The sequence below is a fragment of the Pseudorca crassidens genome, chromosome 19 (assembly GCF_039906515.1).
Source record: "Pseudorca crassidens isolate mPseCra1 chromosome 19, mPseCra1.hap1, whole genome shotgun sequence".
Taxonomy (NCBI): domain Eukaryota; kingdom Metazoa; phylum Chordata; class Mammalia; order Artiodactyla; family Delphinidae; genus Pseudorca; species Pseudorca crassidens.
The window spans coordinates 14571543-14588811 of NC_090314.1; the positions used below are offsets into that span (position 1 = coordinate 14571543).

The 17269-nt window shown below is 55.1% G+C and overlaps 1 protein-coding gene and 1 long non-coding RNA gene across 14 annotated transcripts; one reads left to right on the forward strand and one right to left on the reverse strand.

Annotated features, from left to right (window-relative positions):
* The first annotated feature begins 435 nt into the window (after positions 1-435).
* P2RX5 (purinergic receptor P2X 5) lies at positions 436-16296 on the forward strand. 13 transcript variants are annotated; one of them, XM_067717410.1, is made up of 14 exons: positions 436-572; positions 4547-4697; positions 5333-5404; positions 5690-5765; positions 5852-5948; positions 6207-6287; positions 6529-6667; positions 7134-7270; positions 7727-7820; positions 7970-8035; positions 9949-10031; positions 10233-10440; positions 10904-11053; positions 12482-16296. In XM_067717410.1, the coding sequence occupies exons 1-14, from the start codon at positions 436-438 to the stop codon at positions 12566-12568; spliced, it is 1578 nt and encodes a 525-aa protein (XP_067573511.1). In that variant the 3' UTR covers positions 12569-16296. The 13 variants fall into 13 exon arrangements, 7 of the variants coding, with proteins under 7 accessions (XP_067573511.1, XP_067573513.1, XP_067573512.1 ...); XR_010937766.1 differs by lacking the exons at positions 10233-10440; positions 10904-11053 and adding an exon at positions 8889-8982 and having other exon boundaries at positions 12482-12499; XR_010937765.1 differs by lacking the exons at positions 10904-11053; positions 12482-16296 and adding an exon at positions 8889-8982 and having other exon boundaries at positions 10315-10427.
* On the reverse strand, positions 2469-13899 carry LOC137213072 (uncharacterized). The gene is made up of 3 exons (XR_010937773.1): positions 13794-13899; positions 11950-12028; positions 2469-8671 (listed from the first exon to the last, which is right to left on the reverse strand). It is a non-coding gene; the product is annotated as an uncharacterized lncRNA (long non-coding RNA).
* Positions 16297-17269: the final 973 nt, after the last annotated feature.

The following is a 17269-nucleotide window of genomic DNA, read 5'->3' on the forward strand; positions in this document are numbered from 1 at the left end:
GCTCTTTACCCCGTCTTCGCCTCCACTTGCTGTGTTGTAGGTCCCCCTCCCCTGGCCTCAGTTTCCCCGGCCATTCAATAGGAGGAACCCCTGGATTTCTTTGGGGGCGGAGAAGGGGCGTTGCTTCCAAAGGAGACCCTCTTCTCACCGCACCCCTCCCGGGCGGCGGCGATCGCCGGGAGGGCCCTCGCAGGCCAGTGGCCGGGCGGCGGCCCGGCGGTGTCACTGTCAGTCAGGGGAGGAGGCAAGGTCGCAGTCTGAGGCCCCCGCCTGGCCTCGGGCGGCGCTGCCGCGGCCTCGCCAACCGCCGGACCCCGCCCGGTGAGCCGCGCACCCGGGCGCAGCGGTGCCCACACTGGAGGCCGGGCGGCGGCGGGGGCGGCTCCATGCGGTACACGTGTGGCGACGCGATCGCGGGCCAGGTGAGCCGGCGCCATGGGGCAGGCGGGCTGCAAGGGGCTCTACCAGTCGCTCTTCGACTACAAGACCGAGAAGTACGTCATCGCCAAGAATAAGAAGGTGGGCCTGCTCTACCGGCTGCTGCAGGTCTCCATCCTGACCTACCTGGTGGTGTGAGTTCTCCGGGGCTCGGGGCTCGGGGCTCGGGGAGGGGGAAGGGCCGGTCGGGGCCGCAGCTGTGGCCTCCGGGGGCTGGGAATTGGCCTGGGGGCGCCGGGGGTGCCCTGTGACTGGGCTCTGGGACCCTGCTCGGGAAGGCGGCCCTTCTTGTACCGTTGGGCTTAAGGGTGGGGGCTAAGGAGGGAGCCCTCAACTCCCCAGCGGCTCTTGAGGTGATGAGATGCACCGGGGTTCCTGGGGCCCCCCCATTTGTGAGGCTTTCCGTGGGCAGTTCCTTTCTCCAGGGCTGGGGCCGCCAGTGCTAGGGCTTTGGGAAGGGGGCGAGGCTGCAGGGGCTTGGGCTGCAGCTGTCATGGCAGCCCCCCTGGGCCCTAGCCCAGGCTGGCCCAGGCCGGCCCCCGGTGGTTTATTTATAGTCACTGAGCTCAGTGCCAGTCTCCCGGCAGGGGCAACTCAGGAGCCTGGCATGTCCCAGAACTCCTTTCTGGCTGGCTTGCCCCACCCGCGGCTGGCCTCTCTGGGGGTCCTGCCCCGAAACCCTCTACGCTCCCTGGCACCCAGCTCTCCTGTCTGCCCCCCTCCCCCGCCCTGCAGGAGCTGGCACCATCAGCTGAGGGGCAGCTCCTTGGGGTCAGCCAGGCACTGTTCAGAGGCCTCACCCCCAAGCAGGGAGCGGACAGGTGGAGAGGAAATGACACCAGACAACTGGGATGCGGATGTGCCTCTTTTATTCCTTCAGTTTAATGCTGTTGAGTCCCTCCTACTTCCTGACTTGGGGAGCAGTAGAGGCTCCTCCAGGGAGGGCAGCCCTGACCTCACCTCACCCCCACCCGGAGGCCGGGCTTCATCCCTGACATTCATCCCTAAGACACCTGGCTGCCCCCCACCTGAGGGCCTTCTGTCTTACTGCTCCTCAGCCAGGCTTCCCTTTCCTCCCCTACGTCGTTAGCGCCCACTCATCCTTCACACCTGGGTTCTCGCATGCTCCTCCCCAGAATTCCCACAATGTAATTACGTGCGTATTCAGGGGATCATTTGCTTAACGTTCGTGCTGACTGCCCTTGTCAGCCTGGGGATGCCATGAGGGCGGGGCCTGCCTGGTATCCCCTAACTGCTTAGGGGACAGGTGTGAAACGAATGAGTGAATGAAGGGTGGTTGTTCCTTGAGTATTTGCTGAATGTTTCTGTCCAGGCCAGGCCCAGTGTGTCCCTACTAAAATGGCTGGTTGGCTCAAGGGTCACAACCCTCTCAGAGGTCCTTGGAGATGGGACAGCCTAGGGCCCCAGGACATGCCAGCTCTGCCCCCAGAGATGAGGGTGGAAGCATCCTGGTTGCTGCCTGGGAGAGGCAGGGCACCCCACAGCACTGCTGCAGGACCTCAGGAAGGCGGCTTCCTGCCCTCTTCTGGCTGCAGTTTTCCCAACTTTACCAAGGGGGGTTGACCTGGACAATCTCTAATTAACAGTAACCTCAGTAATAAGTTGATGTGTTATATTCATTGAGCTCCTCCTCTGTGCCTGGCACTCGCTGTGCTAAGCAATTTACGTGTGCCGTCTCATTAAAAAAATTTTTTTTTTGTATTTTGATGTAATTTATACTCACAGAAAAGTTTTAAGAGTAGTAGTTTTTTAATGCCCTTCACCTAGATTCCTCAAATGTTAACATTTTACTACATTTGTGTTTTCCGTATCCCTTTCTCTTTCTATGTGTGTGTGTACATGTGCAATTTTTTTCTGTTGAGTAGGTTGCAGGCATGATGTCTCTCGATTCCTAAATTCTTCCATGGGTATTTCTTAAAAACAAGGAATCTCTTATTTAATGAAGTAAAAGCATGAAAATTCGGGAATTAACATAAAAATATTATCATCTAAGCAATAGACCTTTTGTAAATTGTCCCCAAAATTACCTTTATAGGAAAAGAAAATCTGAAATCATGCCTTGTGTTCAGTTGTCATGTCTCCTTTAATCTGGAATCACTCCTGAGTCTGTCTTTGTATCTTATGACACTGACATTTTTTGGAGAGTGCAGGATCTTTTAAAAACCATTTTTAAATTGAGGTAAAACTCACATAGCATGCAGTTCATCATTTTAACTAACCATGTTAAATTACACAATTCAGTGGGTTTTAGTACATTCACAATGTTGTACAACCATCACCACTATCTAATTCCAGGACGTTTCCATCACCCCCAAAAGAAACCTGTGTCTATTAACAGTCATTTGCAATTCTCCCCTACCACCATCCCTCCCTTGGTAACCACTAATCTACTTTTTGTCTCTATAGCCCATTCTGGACATTTCATATAAATCAAATCATTACAACACGTGGCCTTTTTTTGTCTGGCTTCTTTCACTTAGCATAATGTTTTCAAGATTTATACATACTGTAGCCTGTGTCAGTAAATTATTCCTTTAATTGCTGAATAATACCTCCTTGTATGGATACACCACATTTTGCTTATGCATTCATCTGTCGGACATTTGGATTGTTTCTACTTTTTGGCTATTAGGAATAATGCTGCTAGAACATTCATGTGTAAGTTTTTGTGTGGATATATGATTTCAATTATCTTGGTTACATACTGAGGAGTGGAATTGCTGGGTCATATAGTAACCTTGTGAGCAACTACCCAACTGCTTTCCACAGCACCTACACCTTTTTACATTCCCACCAGCAAGTACCAATTTTTCTGCATCCTCACCAACACTTGTTATTTCCCATTTTTTGGATTACTGCTGTCTTATTGGGTGTGAAGTACTATCTCCCTGTGTTTTTTGATTTGCATTTCCTGACTAAAGATGTTGAGCATCTTTTCACGGGCTTATTGGCCATTTGTATGTCTGTCTTGGAGAAATATCTATTCAAATCCTTAGCCCATATTTAAATTGGATTACTTGTCGTTTTTATTGTTGAGTTGTAAGACTTCTTTGTATATTCTGGGTACTAGACTCTTATCAGTTATGTGACTCACAAATATCTTCTCCCATTCTCTGGGTTGTCTCTTCACTTTGTTGATAGTGTCTTTTTTTTTTTTTTAATTTTATTCTTGGTGACTTTTGGAAGTTTGCCAATAGAACCTCCTCATAAGTAAACTCTGGAATTCACATGTACTCTTTTTGTTGTTGTTGTTGGGGGTAGGAGTTTATTAATTTATTTTTGCTATGTTGGGCCTTCGTTTCTGTGCGAGGGCATTCTCTAGTTGTGGCAAGCGGGGGCCACTCTTCATCGCGGTGCGCGGACCTCTCACCGTCGCAGCCTCTCGTTGCGGAGCACAGGCTCCAGACGCGCAGGCTCAGTAGTTGTGGCTCACGGGCCTAGTTGCTCCGTGGCATGTGGGATCCTCCCAGACCAGGGCTCGAACCCGTGTCTCCTGCATTAGCAGGCAGATTCTCAACCACTGCGCCACCAGGGAAGCCCCGATAGTGTCCTTTGATGCACAAAAAAGTTCTTAATTTGGATCAAGTCCAACTTACCTATTTCTTCTTTTGTTGCTTGTGTTTTGGGTGTCAAAGAGTACAGAATTTTGCACTCTAATTTTGTAGAATCCCCCTCAGTTTGGGTCTGTCTGAGGTCTCCTCATGATAAGTTCCAGGTTGTGCACCATGTCCTTTAACCATCCTCACCCCTCTGGAAGGAGGTGCACTTAGCCCTGTGTTGACCCCCAGAGTTCATTGGCTCACCCGGGGTCACATGGCAAGTGTGGGTCGAGCCAGTTTCATCCCAAGCTTGCCCAGCTGCAGGGCCTTGGCTCCTGAGAGCAGCAGCCTCTCACTTCTGGGGTTGCTTGTCACCTCTGCTGCTTGCAGGACTGGCTTTCAGGCGGCAGAGGGAGTTGTGACTCCTGCCCAGGAGCTGGTGGGAAAGGTGGAGCCCCAAGCCTGACCCCTCCACACCCTGGGGGCCTGAGGAAACTTCCTGAGGGCAGCAATGAGGCTGACGCCCACCTGCTTGCCCCTCCCTGCAGCTGGGTGTTCCTGGTGAAGAAGTGTTACCAAGACACGGACACATCCCTGCAGAGCAGCATCATCACCAAAGTCAAGGGTGTGACCTTCACCAACACCTCAGAGCTTGGGGAGCGGCTCTGGGATGTTGCCGACTATGTCATCCCACCCCAGGTCTGAGCCCCACCCAGCACAAGGGCCCAGGCTGGCAGGGTCTGGATCCGGGTGGGTGACATGGGAAACTGCTTGGGGAGCCAGGGACCTCCATTCACTGTCTCCCTTGGCCTGGGATGGCTGCAGGGTTTGCAGATAGACTCTGCCCAGGTCCTTTACCCCATGCCTAACCCCAGCCCTCCCCAACTGTGCCTTACGGGGCTGCTCTGTTCCCATGAAACCCTGAGCCTGTTGAAACCAAATGGGACCCAGAGAACTTCCAGGTCAGTGTGAGTCAGGTGGCCTGGCACCGAGAGCCCTGCCCTTATATTGGCCACTGTCCCTGGGAGCAGTTCCCTGTGCCGGGGCCGGGCCATCTCTTCACTGCCCCTTCTCCTCTCTCCCCTCCTGTATCTCAGCTTGGACCCTGGGGGCTGAGGTCAGAATGGTTTGGGGTTGTGGGCATGGAAGAGACCCCTCTAAGCATACCTGCTCTGGGACTCCGAGGTCAGTGGGCTCGTGGGTGGGATCCACTGATTTGTGGCCCCCGTGTCTGCAACACCCATGCAGAGATCCCACCACCTGCCAGGCAGCCCCGGGAAGGGGGGACCCCAGATGGCAGGAGGGGGTTCCTCAACCTCCCTCTGGTTTCTCAGGGAGAGAATGTCTTCTTTGTAATCACCAACCTGGTCGTGACCCCCAACCAGCGGCAGGAAACCTGTGCCGAGGTGCGTCTTGGTGCAGAGAGCTGGGGAGGGGGTGGGAGAGCTGCCAGCAGTACTTGGGGTCCACCCCTCTCCTGAGGCAGGGGTGTCGACCCCCTCCAAGGGCCCTGGGGGATGTGTGCACCAGCGTGCATACCTGCATTATTCAGGGGAGAAGCAGGTTCTCAAGGGGTGAGCAGCCACAGGCAAGGGAGGAACCCCCGGCCTCACCCTGGGGTGGGACCTGGTTCTGAGAAGGGGTCCCTGCAAGCACCTGCCCCCCGCCAGGCACCCTTTCTCTCCTGGCAGAGTGAAAGCATTCCGGATGCCTTGTGCTATGAGGACAGCGACTGCCCTCCTGGGGAGCCTGTTGTGGCTGGAAATGGTGAGGCCTGGAGTAGACAGGGCTGGGGGCAGAAGGGGAGTTGGAACCAGGAGGTTCCTGGCATTGTCCTTCTCCCACCCCTGCAGGAGTGAGGACTGGCCGCTGCCTGCGGGCGGGGAGCGAGCAAAAGGGCACCTGTGAGATCTTCGCCTGGTGCCCGGTGGAGACAAAGTCCAGGCCAGCGTGAGTGGCTGTAACCTCGGGACCCTGAGGAGTTACCCAGTCCTGGGCAGCGGGTCCCAGCCCAATGGTGGAGACATGTCCTGGGGGAGAAGCCAGGGCACCCCACAAAGGCCCCAGGACCACCCCGACATGATCAAATTGACTGTCCTTTGCAAAGGCTCCAGGGCACCCAGGGAGCAGACAGGCTTCAGCCTCCGCACAGGCATGGAGGGGGCGGGGTAGGGCCTCCTGAGCAGACTGTCCTGCCTTGGTTTTCAGGAAGCCACTCCTGGGCGAAGCTGAAGACTTCACTGTTTACATAAAGAACTTCGTTCGTTTCCCCAAATTCAACTTCTCCAAGTACGTGGGCCCATGTGTATGGAACGCTGTGTGGAATGCCCCACTGGGTGGTGAGGGGGCACCCTTTCCCGTGCAGTGGCGGCAGGGCTGTGTCCTTTCGTGCTGGAGGGTGTTGGGGGTGGAAAGCAGTCAGGATCTGAGGGGCTTTAGCCAAGGGCTCAGTGTGGGTCACACCCGGTTTCTGGCCTGGGAACAGCGAGTCTTACCTTCCTTTCACTGGCTCTTCATGGCCTCCACCCAGGACAAATGTGCTGGACACCACAGACAGAGCTTTCCTGAAGTCCTGTAAATTTGGCCCCAAGGACCCCTACTGCCCCATCTTCCGACTTGGGTCTGTGGTCAGCTGGACGGGGAGCAGCTTCCAGGAGATAGCTGTGCAGGTGGGTGGTGGGGCTGGCCGGCTCTGGGCTTGAGCTCTGCAGTGAGGAGGGGGTGTGGAGGAGGACCCACGCGATGGGGTGGCCCTACAGTCACCTGCCCAGGGACCGTCTCAGAATTAGCTGTGCTGCACACTTGCACCTGCGTCTGGCTCTGAGTCCAGGGGCATCAGCTGAAACCGAGCCAGGAGCCCCACTGGCACCCTGGCTGTGGTGTGAGGTGCCAGTCCTGCAGTAGGTGCTTGCTCGGGTCATTCCCTTCTCCCTGGAGCGTGAAGCAGGAGGATATGGGCTGTCCGCGACGCACTTTTCTCAGTCACCCCAGAGGTGTGAACCCTGGGCCTTCTTCCCTCCGGGAAGGATGCTCCAGTGGGGCCAACCCCCTGCCTGAGCTCTCCACGAAGAGCTGGTCTGTGACTTGTATCTCCAGAAAGTTCTGTGCACTGATTCTTGTCTCTTTTGCATCAAGGGTGGTGTGATAGGAATTCAGATTGAATGGGACTGTGATCTTGATAGAGCTCCCTCTGAATGTTACCCTCGCTATTATTTTAACCGTCTGGACAACAGATTTTCAGAAAACTCTCTCTCTTCTGGGTACAACTTCAGGTAACTGGGGCTAAGTCTGCCACCTTATGACCCTCTCCACGTTTCGTGTCCTTGCCTGGGTGCCAGCGCTACAACACCCCTTCCTGGGGGTGGGTGTCAGAGCGGGAGGTGCAGGCAGGCTGCCAGGGGGCCTCTGGGAGAGAAGCATTGGCCATGGCTCTGGACTTGCCCTGAAGCTGAGGCCTGGGTCAGGCCCATCAGTGCCTTGGTGGTCCGGGTTGGCCCAGTAGTCATGGGAAAGCCCTTGCCTCTTGGGGAGCGTCTGACAAGAACTTCAAAGATCTGAACGAACCTTTTATGTCACGTCAGCAAGGGGGTCTCCAACCTTTCCTGGGCCTGCTGAATGCCAGGGTCCTGGGGTGGGGGGGTTATAAATCTCCAAGGTAGTGGAGCCTGTGTTGCCAAACAGGGAAGACCCAGGTAGGCCGAGGGCTCCCTGAGCCGTGTCTCCCCCAGGTTTGCCAAGTATTACCGAGACGCAGCTGGGGTGGAGCTCCGCACGCTGTTTAAAGCCTACGGGATCCGCTTTGATGTGATGGTGAACGGCAAGGTGTGTGGGTGAGGCTCCCCTTCTGAAGCTGGGCAGGTCCTGGGAGGGTGGGGCATGCTGGGGGGACCCCAGGTTGGCTCTGGGGGAGTCCCTGGGGATCCCGCTGTCCTGCTGCCTTCCTCACCCCACCTTGTCTTTCTGTGCTCCAGGCAGGGAAGTTCAACATCATCCCCACAGTCATCAACGTGGGCTCAGGGGTGGCGCTCATGGGTGTGGTGAGTACCTCTCCCCCACCCTCTTTACCCTCCAAGCACCCGCAGGGGCGGGCAGCAGGGACACTGCCCCACAGTTGTCGTCCCAGTGCTCCAGAAAGAACCAGAACTGGGGAGGTCAGTGCGGATGGGGGTGAAGAGGGCTCTCTGGGACTTCACACCCCTCCAGCAGCCCCCAGGTGGCCGTGACTACCTGGGTTTCTCTTTCCAGAGCCAGAGAGGCTTCTGCCTGTGGCTCTGCAGCTGGGGGGGGGGGGGTTCTCTGGGATCCTGCGCAGCCTTGTCTCCACTTCTGCTAAAAAGAGGCAGGATCCGGCTATACACAGGGCTTCTCAGCCGCGGCCCTGTTGACACGTAGGGCCAGATCACTTTTTTTGTGGGGTGACTGTGTGCATTGTAGAGTGTCTGACAGCATCCTCGGCCTCTACCCACCAGACGCCAGCGGCACCTTCCCCCACAGTTGTGACGGCCAAACTGCCCCCCGGTTGTGAATCACGGGGCTAGAAAGATGAGAGGCAGGGCAGTAGGGCTGTAGTCCAGGTCTGTCCCTTCAGTTGGGCAGAGGGGCCACCGGAGAGGAAGTAGCAGCTGGAGGGCAGGGAAAGGCTTCCTCTGGATCTTTCATGCCCCTTTGTTTTTCTGGAAGTTTTTTAAAGACAAGGCAGTCATCAGAGTGGCTCACACCCGTACCAGCAAGCCACTTGCCAAGGTTTCTGGCAGCCTTGTCCCTGGTTCCTCTGCCCAGGAGGTCACAGCAGCCCCGCTCCTGAGAGGTGGTCAGTGGATGAAAGTGGGCCCCAAGGGCCTCCTCTTAACTGCAGCAACATTGTTGGGGAGCCCTGCACGTTTAACATAGGTAACTTCCCGAGACAGGGGCCACCTTCAGACATCACTTTATGATGGGGGTAAATCAGAACACAGGCATCTGGGGACACACTTGTGAAATGAAGGTAAGGGGGAAAAGTGGTAGAGGCTGGGTGGGGGGTGGGAGGAGTGTTCTCTGTGGAACAAGGAATTGATAATGTTTTTAGCATCTGGATGGGCGGGTATGGCGGGGAAGGTTGTGCAATGCCCAGGGTCAGAGGACTTGCTTCACCTGTGGTCCTCCATCAACCCTCTCCCACCCCCCACCCCCGCTCCCTCCTCTCTGTGCAGTGGGTGGAGTCGCCCTCTGGTGGAGGAGACTGGTATTTGCGCCATCCACTCTGGTCTGAAGAGCTTGTGTTCAGGTGTCAGTGGGTCGGTCCGCTGGGTTGGCTCAGCCCTCCTCATCTTTCCTTGACCGCTGCTGTGGTGTCCTTGTTGTTCAGATACCCTCCAGTCCCTCTCTCACTGCCTACTAGAGGGATTCCCGCAATGCCACAATTCTGTTCCTGGCCCTGTTCCCAGGCATGACGAGCCTGTTCCTCTGCAGTGCCCTTCCTGAGCGATTTTTCCTTTTTCCTTATATAAAATCCTATTCAGCCTCAAGACTCAGCCCAGATGTTCCTCCCCAGGCTGAGTAGCGTCCCATCTTCTCTCTGCTGCCCCTGCTCCTGTCCCCATCCTGGGACATTGTCACTGTCAGTCATAATTTATATGCCTGCCTCCTGCACCAGAGGGGGAGTCCCCAGAGGGTCTCACTGGCTTACTCTTGGCCGCACCCCAGGGCAGTGCTTAGCAGACCCTGGCTGAAGGCGTGATCCGATGGGATCAGGGTAGTGCGGGGTGCTCACCCTGAGGGGTCAGACAGACCACAGGCTAACTCGGGCTCTACCATGGAGCAGCTCTGTGGCCCTGGACAAAGATGCCTCTTTCTGAGCGCAGCCCCCCTCAGGGGTTGCTGCAGGATCAAATGGGATGTAGTTGGTGTCAAGTGGCCGGGTGCTCTCTGGAAGTCTAGGATCCTGAGTCAGGGACCCCCAACTCTTTTGCAGGGGTCTTTCTTCTGCGACTTGGTACTCATCTACTTCATCAAAAAGAGCCACTTTTACCGAGACAAGAAATATGAGGAAGCGAGGTCAGTTATGCTTCCTCCCAGCGGCCCTAGGGGAGCCCACTAGGTCAGCCTTTCCCCCTCCCGGGCTCAGAACTCTTACCCCGGTTTTATGTCGGCGTTTGGCGGGTAGAGGCAGGGCTGAATACGGGGAGCTCCCTTGGAAGGGCTGGGTAAGGCGGAATGTTCTGAGTACCCGCTCTACAAAACTGGATTCTACTTCAGAGCAGCTGGCAGAAGACAAGACCACCCAGGCCATGGGCAGGAGACCTCGTTTCCAGGCCTGGCCCTGCCACGGTCTCCCCAGGTGACTTTGGACCAGTCCCAGGCCGCCTTGGGCCTTAGTTTCTCTCTCTGTGGGATGAGAGTGTTGGTTTACATACAGTGCCTTCCAGCACCTACAATTTTAGGATTCTTGGACTTGGTGGTCCTGGTGAGCTGGGGTTGAGGGAAGCTGGAGTGGTAAGGGAAGGAAAAAAAGAAAACGGATTTCCCCCCCCTCACTCTGGGGGCCTGGGGGGGGGAGAGAGAGAGAGAGAGAGAGAGAGAGAGAGAGAGTGTGTGTGTGTTCAGAGGAGCTTGTGTGTGTGTGTGTGTGTGTGTGTGTGTGTGTGTGTGTGTTCGTGTGTTCAGAGGAGCTGGGATGGGAAATGCACTGGGTGCTGCTCCCTCACTCCCACCCCAACCTGGGACGGGGCGGAGGGCCAGCCTGCATCATCTGCCTAGACTGAACCCCAGCCCTGGTTCTCGGGCTGAGCCCTGAGCCCTCACTGTACCTGCCACCCCTGCTGAGCTGCTGGGGGAAGAGGGGCGCCCCCTGCAGGGCGAGTGGCTCACCTGTCCCAGGGAGGAGGTGGGACCCACAGGCCAGGGTTAATGGGTCATGTCCTGCCCAGGGACCTAGAGGTCCTCGCCCGAATGGCAGAGTCCTCGCAGCAGAGCATGGCCCCGGACGCGGCGGGGCTGGCGGAGCAGCCAGAGGTGCAGGATGGAGGTCGCGCCCAGGAGAATGGCTGTGTGTGCCGGCAGCTCCTCCAGCCTACCAGGTGAGGGGCTGCCCAGCCAAGGGCCAGGAACGAGGCCCGCAGAGACAGCCCAGCTGGCTACTGTGCTCCCTGCTCTGGGTGACCTGGCCCCAAGGCAGCATGCCAGGGACCCAGCAGAGCCCATCCAAGCTGGACTCTGGGGGGGAGGGGTGCTGGTGGTGCTTTAGCCCCTCCACGATGCCCGTTACCCTCCAGTACCCCTGAGCGACCACAAACCTGTCTGCTTGCTATGCTGTGCCCACGTTAAGACAGTACTATCATTTACTCAGGCTTACTCTGCTGGGCACTGCTCTGAGTTCTTTGTACATGTGAACTCTTTTCAGCAACCTAATGAGGTGGACATTAATATTTCCTGTTCTAATGAGGAAACCAAGGCTCAGAGAGGTCAAGTAACTTGCTCAAGTCACACAGCTAATAAATGGCAGAGCTGGGATTTGAACCTGGGCAGTGGGTTCCTAGAATCCAGTTCTCCATCAGGTTGTTTTGCCTTACCGGCCCTTCATCCCTCCACACCTCATCAGATGCCTCCCCCTAAGCTCCTCTTTGATGTGGAAATTCTGGAGCTGCCCAAGCCTGAGGACAGTGGTGGCTGTGCTGACAGGTGACCTGCAGGCTGCCCTTCCCTGAGCACTGCCCAGAAGCCCCGGGCAGCCTGGCGCTTTCTGTAGACCTGACCACAGCCTGGCGTGGGAGGGAGCCCTGGGCTGAGTCAGGAGGCAGCCCTCAGGCCTGCTCTGCTTCCCTGCCTCGCTATGTGCCCCTGAGCAAGTGCCTGGCCCTCTCTGGGCCTGTTTTCCCTTTTGTTCCGGGGGTGCTGGACACAGGGGAACCTCCAGCTCAGTGAGTAGGGTTCCCTGACTCTCCTCTCGTGAACTACGTCAGAGGCGTTCACTGACCTGGGGCTGGCTGCCCTCTGCTTCGAGCTTCCATTCTCTGCTGACTCAGCGATTGGCAGCCTCCAGTGGGTAACTGGGCCTGGGCAGGGAAAGAGGGAGCGGTGAGCCAGGATGGAGAGGGAAGGCAAAGGATGGAGAGGAGTGAGGAAAGAACGATGGAGAGGCTGGGAGATCTGCTGGGGTAGGCCTGTGCCAGCAGCCCCCCACGTGCTCCCTGTCACTTCCTGGGTGCTCACCTGAGCTCCTTCGCCTACAAGAGGAAAGAGCGGTTGCTCTGCTGGTCTTGGCCAACCTCGCCTGTTGCTGTGGGGCCGCAGCGGCTGCTCATTGCTGGGCCAGCTCCAGAGGCCGCGGCCTGCGCCTCCCTGTGCCTGGGCTGTGGCCAGGGAGCCCTCAGACTGCTGCTGTGAACGCTCACTGCCTACCGCGCTGCCAGCCAGAGGCTTCTGCAGGCGGAGCCTGCCTTTAGGGAGGCCGTCCCTGCCTGCAGGGCTCCCAAGCGTCCTCTGTGCCCCCACCCGCCCACACATAGGTCTGGCCACCAGGGGAATGGAAAGGTGAATGTGGAGCAGCTGCAGAACCTGCAGACCGTGGAGGCATAGCCAGAGCTGTTGGCTGACAGCAGATTTGGTGAAGATTTGAGGGCAGAACTGCCCACAGCTCTGAACTGGAAAGAGTCATCGTCATCCACATGGGACGGGGCTTCCAGGCACAGCCCGCTCTCCTGCACTTTGGGATCCTGCTACAAGCTTTTTGTTGTGTGTGTGCGGAGGGGAGCCTCCCAGTGGCCACAGTGGCTCATGCAGAAGAGGCCCTGGGGAGGGGAAGGGTGGAGGGCAGGCCAAGGGCCTAGAGTGTTTTCATTTTTCCTGAGAACTTAGTAGGGCATTCAGTTATTCATTCACATAACAAACACTGATGCCTGCTGCGGGCTGGGCCCTGTCCAAAAGATGCTTGAATGAGACACTGACCTGGCCCCCAGGGAGGGGGGCATGCGTGTAATTCCCTCCAGAGCCGACAGACATGACAGCTGGGCCCAGGACTCTGGCCTTCCTCCAGCCTCTAGCTGAGACCTGCACAAATCCCTAGAGCGAATGATGGCTCCTCAGAGAAGGACCTTGGCCAACACCCAAGGGGACATGTGGCCTTGCCCCCAGGGGTGAAATTTAAAGGTGGCCAAGGAGGCAACTGGGAAAGGACTGGACCTGTGAGGAGGCAGCTGGCCATGAGGAAGGAGAGCCTCGGGAAGCTCAGGGGATAGCGTCTCACCCAGATGGGAGACACATCTGCCTGTGTGGTTTGGCTCTCGCTGTTCTGTGGGGCTTGCAGTGTCCCTGCCCGGCTTCCCTCCCTGTCTCCTCTAGGGCTCCATCTAATGAGATGATTGATGAATGGCGCTCAGTCGTCAGGTGGAAACAGTTGTTACTAGGTTGGCCTTCAACCCCCTCCCTCAGTGGCTGTAAAGCACTGCTATTAAAGTGTGGTCTGGACCAGCAGCATCCGCATCATCTGGGAGCTTGTTAGAAATGCAGTCTCAGGCCCCTCCCTCATCCCCCTAAATCAGAACCTGCATTTCAGCAAGACTCCCAGGTGATTCACACGCACGTGAAAGGTTGAGAAGCAGTGCTTGAGGAGATAGCGCAAGCTACTTTGAGACCAAGCAGATTCCCCCCTTCCCTCCCTCGGGAAAGTGGCATTATGCTCAATTCATTTAAATTAAAATATTTTGGCTAGGTCATACTTAAATGACTCAAAATTTAAGAGGTACAAAAGAACAGAAGTGAAAAGCTTCCCTCCCACCCGTTCCCGGAGGCAACCTGTGTTACCAATTCCAAGAGGCTCACCTGTCTTGCTGAGAATCCACTGGGTTACTCACGCCTTCCCTCAGGAAATGAACTTTTCCTGCCGCCTGCAGTCAGACCGAGTCTCCTCTGTCAGATGCAAGAGAATATGCTGGGCTAGGGAGCCGGCTGGCTCGCTTCTCCCGCTGCACTGGCTGAGGAGCCCCAGCGAAAACGCAAGGGGAGGGGTCTAGAACTCAATCATGGTTGTTGAAACCAGCTGGCAGCCCAGGCCTGCAGTGTTGCCCGTCACCCAGCAAGCCTGGGTGCTGTGTGAGCACCTGCCCTGATTCAAGGGAGCACCCTCTCTGGGAGGACTCTGGTTCTCCTCCGCACAGAGCGGGGAGTAAACATCCTTCCACTGGGGCCTTTGGACAAGAGGGTTGGAGGGGCGGAAAGGTCTCTGGCGAGGCTGGCCTCTGGGGCACAGGGGCGTGGTCCCCAGAACTGGACCCCTTCTAGATCAAGCAGCTCCTCCCCTGGGCTGCTAGGTGACCTGTCAGCAAGCCCAACCTGCTGTCTGAAGAGAAAGTGAAAACTCCAGGTGATTTGCTGTGGTGTTTCACTTCCTCTCTAAGGCTAACCCTTGGATCTGATAACACAGCATGTTACGTATATGTTTGGGAGTGAAAAGGGCAGGGGTCACGGCCACTGAGGAGTTGGGTCTGGTTTCTTTTAATCTGCTTTTGGAATCGCTTGGCAGCGGCCGTAACACTTGACAGCTGTGCTATTTGTTTTATACTGGAATGGAAATGTCTCCCTACAGCTACTCCTTCAGTCAGTAAATATTTATTGAGTGCCTACTGTGTCAGGTGTTGGACTAAATGCTGGTGACACAGTGGCTAGCAGCACAGAAACGGTCCCTGCCCAGGTGCTCAGAGTCTAGAGGTCACACATCAATCACAAACAGGATGGGATGCTTTGAGAGTCCTCAGTGAGGAGGGGCCAGGTTTCCACAAGGAAGTGACACACAAGTTGAAGTCAGAAAGGTTAGTAGCAGTCTAACTAGGTGATGGGGGAAGCATCCACGTCAGGGAACTGCATGTAGAAAAGACGTGAGAAAGAGCAACTGAGGAACTGGAATGCAGACGGTGTCACTGGAGCAGCTTCTGTGAGGCTTTCATCAAGTTAACGTTCTTTAATTTTAAGGGTTGCCCCTTTAAACTTACTGCCATGGAGGACTTAACCTGTTTCTTCAAGTACAGCAAAGCTTTCCAGGTGGCCTCTCCCGTACATGTCAGAGGCCCCATGCTCAGGAAGCCAGACTGGCCAGTGGCCCCCATCAAAGCTTCTGGATGGTGTAACACACAGCCAGTTCCCATGCTTCTGCACAGCATCACCCCTGCCCGCGTTTTTGCAGAAACTTGGTGAACGAGTAGGAGGCTCATTAATCTTACAGAAATTGGCTTTGAAGTGGGAAGAAGAGAAGCAGGAACTTGAGCACTTTCCAAACCTGGGAAAGCCCCTTTCCCTCGGTGCACCTCATCAGGAAGATGATCATGCTAGCCTCTTAAGATCTTTCCATGCTGACATTTCAGCATCACAAGAATTGTCTATGCTTATGTTCAAGCCCTGGCCTAAAGCCATCTACCTATTCCATGCCTTTGGAGTACCATGATGCTGGCCAATGGGAAAGTTTCAAATTGGGTGCTATTAATGTGACATCATAGGGACCAGCCATTGAAAGACCAAAGAGCGGGCTTCCCTGGTGGCGCAGTAATTGAGAATCCGCCTGCCAGTGCAGGGGACATGGGTTCGCGCCCTGGTCTGGGAAGATCCCACATGCCCCGGAGCAACTGGGCCCGTGCGCCACAACTATTGAGCCTGCGCTCTAGAGCCCGTGAGCCACAGCAACTGAGGCCCGCGCACCTAGAACCCGTGCTCCGCAACAGGAGAGGCCACCGCGATGCGGCAAAGAGTGGCCCCCACTCACTGCAACTAGAGAAAAACCCGCAGGCAGCAACGAAGACCCAGCGCAGCCAAAAATAAAATAATTTATATATTAAAAAAAAGCGCAAAGTGCCCTTTACTCCTGATGCAGTGGTCATCAGGACTGATCAGTCACAGATGCCTTTTTTGTGCCCCCCAAGCCCATCAGTTCCTTTCTCAGTGGCTAGCTGACCCCTGGGGATAAAGGGGGGAATGTGACTTCCTCCAGGTGTCTGAGTACCCCAGATAGGGTCTGCAGTGCCCTGGGAAGTCCTTAAATCACTCCATTTGGAATGGCAACTTGCACGTCTGGAAAAGGGCTCCACTTGGTTCCAACCTGCCCCCCCCCCCCCCCCCCCCCCCCCGCTCCAAGTGGTACAACTCTCCTCAGAGCATATTCTCCAGTGGACCCAAGAATGCTCTCTACAAAAGATACCTTTCTTTCAGCTGTTTCCCCTTAGGCCAGCACACAGAATTAAAGGGGGGAGATATCAAGCATTTTCTGGGTCCTGACCAGTATATGTATTTTCTGACATTTTAATTTGGTTATAAAACAATAAAAAGTGTTAACTTTAAATGTGTCCTGATCTTTTCTCCTACATATTTTCATGGATACCTGGTGTTTTAGAGGAAAATGTAAAGAAGGCAAGACCAAAAGAGGCAGACACAAGAAACAAATAGTGAGCAATATATTACTTTCCTTATTGTCTTGCAAAGAAATTCAAATGAAAGGAAACTCTTTAAACTAGCAAACATTAAAGGACTAGGAAGGCACTGATAAAACTGGTCCTTTTCATTTAATGAGTATAATCTGATAAAACTCTGGAAAGCATTTGGAATCAAGTTTTTATCTTCTAGTAGCTTACTAAATTCCCTCAAAATGATATAGATGTGAAGACATGCACTGCAGTCTTTTTTATAATAACCTTTCAAACAATTTTACTGCCCAACAATAGAGGAATGGTTAAGTAAATCAGCTCACTTTTCGCCATACCCCCCAGCAGGACTCACCCTGCATCAGGACTGAACCCTCCCTTCCCACTTAGAGAAGTCCTTGAAAGGACCAGGGAGGTTGGGAGAGGGGGTGGGCTGTGTAAACCATGAACGTGAGCATCTTCACTGGTGGTCAGAGAAAGAGTTCAGAGGTGGTCACTGGGAGAAGGAGGCAAAGCTATCACCTCAGCCGCTTCTTGGCTTCATGTGAAAACATCTGGTCCAGAGCCCAAAATGGGATTCAGGAGGCCTGGGCCTCCACTATTGGTCACAGGTTACCACCTACTATCTGTAAAAGGGGACCTGAATTCAAGTTCTCAGATCCCCTTCTGATCTAAAACTGATTCTTTTCTAAAAGTCCCAAACTGATCACATCGCTCCTAGCTAAAACTTTCAAAGGCTCCCCCCAATTGCTATTAGTATCAAGGGCAAACTGTAATTGAGCAAGACCCTATGTGGCCTTCCCAGGACAGAATGTCCTCCACATGCCTCCTGTCTGCAGAAAAACTTTAGCTTCCTAGGCTTCCCCCAGTTCCAAAGAATAAATTTAATCAGAG

Excerpts from the sequence above, each read along its gene's own strand:
- P2RX5 (XM_067717410.1), top strand. The coding sequence starts at position 436 with ATGGGGCAGGCGGGCTGCAAGGGGCTCTACCAGTCGCTCTTCGACTAC. Across the intron at positions 573-4,546 it reads ATCCTGACCTACCTGGTGGT|CTGGGTGTTCCTGGTGAAGA; the intron begins GTGAGTTCTCCG and ends CCCTCCCTGCAG. Across the intron at positions 11,054-12,481 it reads CAGCTCCTCCAGCCTACCAG|GTCTGGCCACCAGGGGAATG; the intron begins GTGAGGGGCTGC and ends GCCCACACATAG.